Raw genomic sequence first — 6867 nt, 5'->3', positions numbered from 1 at the left:
GGGAGGGAGACAGGTGAGGATGAAGAGGGAGGGAGGGAGGAAGGGAGGGAGGATGGGAGGGAGACAGGTGAGGATGAAGAGGAAGGGAGGAAGGGATGGAGACAGGTGAGGATGAAGAGGAGGGAGGGGAGGGAGACAGGTGAGGATGAAGAGGGAGGGAGGGAGGAAGGGAGGGAGGATGGGAGGGAGACAGGTGAGGATGAAGAGGGAGGGAGGGAGGAAGGGAGGGAGACAGGTGAGGATGAAGAGGGAGGGAGGAGGAAGGGAGGGAGACAGGTGAGGATGAAGAGGGAGGGAGGTAGGAAGGGAGGGAGACAGGTGAGGATGAAGAGGGAGGGAGGGAGGAAGGGAGGAAGGAAGGGAGGGAGACAGGTGAGGATGAAGAGGGAGGGAGGGAGGAAGGGAGGGAGACAGGTGAGGATGAAGAGGGAGGGAGGAAGGGAGGGAGGAAGGGAGGGAGACAGGTTAGGATGAAGAGGGAGGGAGGGAGGAAGGGAGGGAGACAGGTGAGGATGAAGAGGGAGGGAGGAAGGAGGAAGGGAGGGAGGGAGACAGGTGAGGATGAAGAGGAAGGGAGGAAGGGAGGGAGACAGGTGAGGATGAAGAGGAAGGGAGGAAGGAAGGGAGGGAGGAAGGGAGGGAGACAGGTGAGGATGAAGAGGGAGGGAGGGAGGAAGGGAGGGAGACAGGTGAGGATGAAGAGGGAGGGAGGGAGGAAGGGAGGGTGGATGGGAGGGAGACAGGTGAGGATGAAGAGGGAGGGAGGGAGGAAGGGAGGGAGGAAGGGAGGGAGACAGGTGAGGATGAAGAGGAAGGGAGGGAGGAAGGGAGGGAGGAAAGGGAGGGAGACAGGTGAGGATGAAGAGGGAGGGAGGGAGGAAGGGAGGGAGGATGGGAGGGAGACAGGTGAGGATGAAGAGGGAGGGAGGGAGGAAGGGAGGGAGGAAGGGAGGGAGACAGGTGAGGATGAAGAGGAAGGGAGGGAGGAAGGGAGGGAGGAAGGGAGGGAGACAGGTGAGGATGAAGAAGAAGGGAGGGAGGAAGGGAGGGAGACAGGTGAGGATGAAGAGGGAGGGAGGGAGGAAGGGAGGGAGACAGGTGAGGATGAAGAGGAAGGGAGGGAGGAAGGGAGGGAGGGAGGGAGGGAGGAAGGGAGGGAGACAGGTGAGGATGAAGAAGAAGGGAGGGAGGAAGGGAGGGAGGAAGGGAGGGAGACAGGTGAGGATGAAGAGGGAGGGAGGGAGGAAGGGAGGGAGACAGGTGAGGATGAAGAGGAAGGGAGGGAGGAAGGGAGGGAGGGAGGGAGGGAGGAAGGGAGGGAGACAGGTGAGGATGAAGAGGAAGATCAGCTTCTGACTGAGCTGCTGCGTCTCTGAGGACAGTTCAGGTAAAGTTTAGTTTCCTCTCATCATGACGAGCTGCAGGAAGTTAAAGATCCTCAGATGTGCTGCTCACACTGCTCAGAGCTGAAGGCAGGAAAACTCTCTCTCTCTATTTCCTCCTCTTCTTTTTTTCTAAGGCTGAAGTTGTGATGAGAGGAGAGGAGAGAGAGGAAGGAGAGGAGAGAGGAAGGATAGAGGAGAGAGGAAGGAGAGAGGAAGGAGAGGAGAGAGAGGAAGGAGAGGAGAGGAGAGAGGAAGGATAGAGGAGAGAGGAAGGATAGAGGGGAGAGGAAGGAGAGGAGAGAGAGGAAGGAGAGGAGAGAGGAAGGATAGAGGAGAGAGGAAGAGGAGAGAGAGGAAGGAGAGGAGAGAGAGAGGAAGAGGAGGAGAGAGAGGAAGGAGAGGAAAGGAGAGAGAGGAAGGAGAGGAGAGAGAGAGGAAGGAGAGGAGAGAGGAAGGAGAGGAGAGAGAGGAAGAAGAGGAGAGAGGAGAGAGAGGAAGGAAAGGAGAGAGAGGAAGGAGAGGAGAGAGAGGAAGGAAAGGAGAGAGAGGAAGAAGAGGAGAGAGGAGAGAGAGGAAGAGGAGGAGAGAGAGGAAGGAGAGGAGAGAGAGGAAGGAGAGGAAGGAGAGGAGAGAGAGAGGGAGAGAGAGGAAGGAGAGGAGAGAGAGAGGAAGGAGAGGAGAGAGAGGAAGGAGAGGAAGGAGAGGAGAGAGAGAGGAAGGAGAGGAGAGAGAGGAAGGAGAGGAGAGAGAGAGGAAGGAGAGGAGAGAGAGAGGAAGGAGAGGAGAGAGAGGAAGGAGAGGAAGGAGAGGAGAGAGAGAGGAAGGAGAGGAGAGAGAGGAAGGAGAGGAGAGAGAGAGGAAGGAGAGGAGAGAGAGGAAGGAGAGGAGGAGAGAGAGGAAGAGGAGTAGTCTCTCTTTTAAACCAACAGGATGAAGAAAATCTGTGACTGATGAAATTCACTGAGCAGCAAAAACAAACACAAAGCTGTAAATCCTAATTATTGTAATATAATCCATTTTACATCTAATACTGCCCCCCCCCCCCCCCCCCCCCCCCCCACACGAGGAGAGGCTTTAAAACTGTGTCTGGCTCTATTTGCACAGTAAATGAAGTGGAAACTGAGACTAATAAAGCTCCCAGAAATGAAACTTTAATGTGGAAGTGGACCGTACTTATGGAGCACTTCTCTAGTCAAAGCTCTTTTTACACTACATGTCACATTCACACACTGATGACAGCCTGCTTCATCAGAGAGAAACTCACCATTCACACATTCACACATCATTGGTTCAGCCATCAGGAGCAAATCAGGGTCAAATATGTTGCCTAAGGACACGTCGACATGTAGACTGGAGGAGCCGGGGAGTCGAACCACCGAGCATCCGACTGGTGGACGACCCGCTCTACCTTCAAACACAAATGGTTGGCACTTTGTCCTCAGATACAGTCCTTAAAAGTGCTATAAATCAGTTTTATTCCAACACACAGCCCCACTATGAACGAGGAATCACACTGAACCTCATTTCTGACCCCTGAAATCAACGATACTGGAAAAGAGAAAAGAGCGGTGTACTCTTCTTATCTGGCACTGAAGTAGAAATCCAGATCTCTATCTCAACTTTTTATCATCTCCACCCAAACACACAGCATCAGAAGCAGAAAGCACATCTGGGAAACACACCAACAATGAAATAATACCCATAAGTAAATGAGTTCTTAAAAGCAGCAAACCTGAGCATGTTCCTGGTTCCGGGGCTAAACAAAGAAAACACGGTCTGTGACATGAGCGTCATCGTTCACATACTTCCTGTGTATCCAGAGGATTAAAAAGTTGATCCACTAACAGGCAGATCGGGTAGACTCATCTCTGACCGACACCAAATACAGTCAGCTTCCTTTAGTAAGCTGATTCCTTAAACATCATGAAAAACCCGGTGTCTGTAGTCGGGGTCAGGGATTAGAGGAACCTGGTGTCTGTAGTCGGGGTCAGGGATTAGAGGAATCTGGTGTCTGTAGTCGGGGATTAGAGGAACCTGGTGTCTGTAGTCGGGGATTAGAGGGACCTGGTGTCTGTAGTCGGGGTCGGGGATTAGAGGAATCTGGTGTCTGTAGTCAGGGATTAGAGGGACCTGGTGTCTGTAGTCGGGGTCGGGGATTAGAGGAATCTGGTGTCTGTAGTCGGGGTCGGGGATTAGAGGAACCTGGTGTCTGTAGTCGGGGTCAGGGATTAGAGGAACCTGGTGTCTGTAGTCGGGGATTAGAGGGACCTGGTGTCTGTAGTCGGGGTCGGGGATTAGAGGAATCTGGTGTCTGTAGTCAGGGATTAGAGGGACCTGGTGTCTGTAGTCGGGGTCGGGGATTAGAGGAATCTGGTGTCTGTAGTCGGGGTCGGAGATTAGAGGAACCTGGTGTCTGTAGTCGGGGTCGGGGATTAGAGGAACCTGGTGTCTGTAGTCGGGGTCAGGGATTAGAGGAATCTAGTGTCTGTAGTCTGGGTCGGGGATTAGAGGAACCTGGTGTCTGTAGTCGGGGTCGGAGATTAGAGGAACCTGGTGTCTGTAGTCGGGGTCGGGGATTAGAGGAACCTGGTGTCTGTAGTCGGGGTCGGGGATTAGAGGAACCTGGTGTCTGTAGTCGGGGTTGGGGATTAGAGGAACCTGGTGTCTGTAGTCGGGGTCGGGGATTAGAGGAACCTGGTGTCTGTAGTCGGGGTTGGGGATTAGAGGAACCTGGTGTCTGTAGTCGGGGTTGGGGATTAGAGGAACCTGGTGTCTGTAGTCGGGGTCGGGGATTAGAGGAACCTGGTGTCTGTAGTCGGGGTTGGGGATTAGAGGAACCTGGTGTCTGTAGTCGGGGTTGGGGATTAGAGGAACCTGGTGTCTGTAGTCGGGGTCGGGGATTAGAGGAACCTGGTGTCTGTAGTCGGGGTCGGGGATTAGAGGAACCTGGTGTCTGTAGTCGGGGTCAGGGATTAGAGGAACCTGGTGTCTGTAGTCGGGGTCGGGGATTAGAGGAACCTGGTGTCTGTAGTCGGGGTCGGGGATTAGAGCGACCTGGTGTCTGTAGTCGGGGGTCGGGGATTAGAGGAACCTGGTGTCTGTAGTCGGGGTCGGGGATTAGAGCGACCTGGTGTCTGTAGTCGGGTCGGGGATTAAAGGAACCTGGTGTCTGTAGTCGGGGTTGGGGATTAGAGGAACCTGGTGTCTGTAGTCGGGGTCGGGGATTAGAGCGACCTGGTGTCTGTAGTCGGGTCGGGGATTAAAGGAACCTGGTGTCTGTAGTCGGGGTTGGGGATTAGAGGAACCTGGTGTCTGTAGTCGGGGTCAGGGATTAGAGGAACCTGGTGTCTGTAGTCGGGGATTAGAGGAACCTGGTGTCTGTAGTTGGGGTCGGGGATTAGAGGAACCTGGTGTCTGTAGTCGGGGATTAGAGGAACCTGGTGTCTGTAGTCGGGGATTAGAGGAACCTGGTGTCTGTAGTCCGGGTCGGAGATTAGAGGAACCTGGTGTCTATAGTCGGGGTTGGGGATTAGAGGAACCTGGTGTCTGTAGTCGGGGTCGGGGATTAGAGGAACCTGGTGTCTGTAGTCGGGGTCGGGGATTAGAGGAACCTGGTGTCTGTAGTCGGGGATTAGAGGAACCTGGTGTCTGTAGTCGGGGTTGGGGATTAGAGCGACCTGGTGTCTGTAGTCGGGGTCGGGGATTAGAGGAACCTGGTGTCTGTAGTCGGGGTCGGGGATTAGAGGAACCTGGTGTCTGTAGTCGGGGTCGGGGATTAAAGGGAACCTGGTGTCTGTAGTCGGGGTCGGAGATTAGAGGAACCTGGTGTCTGTAGTCGGGGTCGGGGATTAGAGGAACCTGGTGTCTGTAGTCGGGGTCGGGGATTAGAGGAACCTGGTGTCTGTAGTTGGGGTCGGGGATTAGAGGAACCTGAACCCTTACACGGGTTTTACACTCTCATATCTAAGTAAGTCACAGTCGACTGAAGCTAGAAGCACCACTGAGCCTCTATAAGTCTGAATAAGTCAACGAGACGGCAGCAACACAAAGTACCACAAACAGCTGCCAATCGTCACGGCAACCGCTACAACCCAGACACAGACCAAAGCTGAGCCGCAACAAGCCGCCAATTCAAACTCCACACAGCAGAAACATCTCGTGTGCTCTTACCTTGAACAGCCGCAGGATGTTGGCGACCATGATGGACACGGAGCTGGCCGACGCTCCGATGACGCCGACCACCTTATCCGGCTTGGCGAAGATGGGCGCGTCTCCGTTAGCGCAGCGCACATCTGAACCGTCCCTCTCGATGAGCGCCTGGACGAAGGTGAGCGACTGCTCCAAGGCGTAGGTGTCGCGTGAACACGTGTCCAGGATGCGAGCCCCGAGCGTCACGTTGGGCAGCAGGTCCGGGTCCTTGTTGATGAGGTCAATAGCGAACAACATGGCCTCCAGACGGTGGATCCCCTTCTCCTTCTTCAGCTCGCCGCAGGGCACTCCCCTCTCGCCGCGGGCGTGCACCGGGAACAGGCCGCCCAGGATGATGTCACCATCCAGCCGGATAGAGTGGGCGTACTCCTGCTGGGGCTGCTGGGAGTCCACCAGCACAGGGGGCTTCTGGGAGGCAGAGCCGAGCAGCCAGCAGCTCTTCAGCATCAGCAGAGACAGGAAACAGTGACCGGTGACAGTCGGGCCCTTCCAACCCGTCGCCATTCTGCAGTGAGCGGAGCTGCAGGGGAAGGAAGCGGTGGTACGTCAACAGGCAGGTGGTGGCAGCGGCGGCGGCACGGAGGGTTGGGCGAGGATGAGATGAGCCAGACCATGGAGTCCCCCGTCACCCAGGGCAGGGTCGACCACGGCGGGCGGGCCCACCTACTAACACTGACCCTGAGGGTTTCCTGTGTCGGACATACTTGTCGAAGGCAGCAGAGGAGGCGCAACTCTAATGTCTCGGTTCTCCAGTTTCACATTCTTCCAGAAACCTGTTCAGACAGAGGAAGAAACGATTAATACGAGATCAATAAACCTCTAAACCAGAGACCCCTCAGAGCACGGGTTCATTACAGAGCTGCTGTCAAACAGGCGTATTATCATATATGCAGACGACATCGTGCTGTTGGTCTCATAACAACAAAGAGTCCTACAGCAGAGAGGAAGGAAGGTAGCGAGGTAGAAGTATGGAAAGGAGGAAGGAGGAAGGAGGGAAGGAAGGAAGGTAGGAAGGTAGGAAAGAGGAAGGAACAGAGAAACGAAGGAAAGAAGGACAGAAGGAAGGGAGGAAGGAAGGAAGGACAGAAGGAAGAAAGGAAGGGAGGAAGGAAGGAAGGAAGGAAGGGAGGGAGGGAGGAAAGGAGGGAAGGAAGGAAGGAAGGAAGGAAGGTAGGAAAGAGGAAGGAACAGAGAAAGGAAGGAAAGAAGGACAGAAGGAAGGGAGGAAGGAAGGAAGGACAGAAGGAAGAAAGGAAGGGAGGAAGGAAGGAAG

At 54.8% G+C, this 6867-nt stretch overlaps 1 protein-coding gene across 1 annotated transcript in view; it reads right to left on the bottom strand.

Moving 5' to 3' along the window:
• Positions 1-6098, bottom strand: part of LOC128358952 (metabotropic glutamate receptor 8-like) — a 120315-nt gene extending 114217 nt beyond the window's left edge. Inside the window, exon 1 of the mRNA XM_053319357.1 lies at positions 5556-6098. Coding sequence (XP_053175332.1) covers positions 5556-6098 — 543 coding nt within the window. The remainder of the gene's footprint in view (positions 1-5555) is intronic.
• Between the last annotated feature and the right edge of the window lie 769 nt (positions 6099-6867).

This window comes from Scomber japonicus, chromosome 5 (genome assembly GCF_027409825.1).
Source record: "Scomber japonicus isolate fScoJap1 chromosome 5, fScoJap1.pri, whole genome shotgun sequence".
In the NCBI taxonomy this organism is placed as follows: domain Eukaryota; kingdom Metazoa; phylum Chordata; class Actinopteri; order Scombriformes; family Scombridae; genus Scomber; species Scomber japonicus.
The sequence above is the reverse complement of the archived record's forward strand: the minus strand, read 5'-3'. Positions and strand labels throughout refer to the sequence as shown.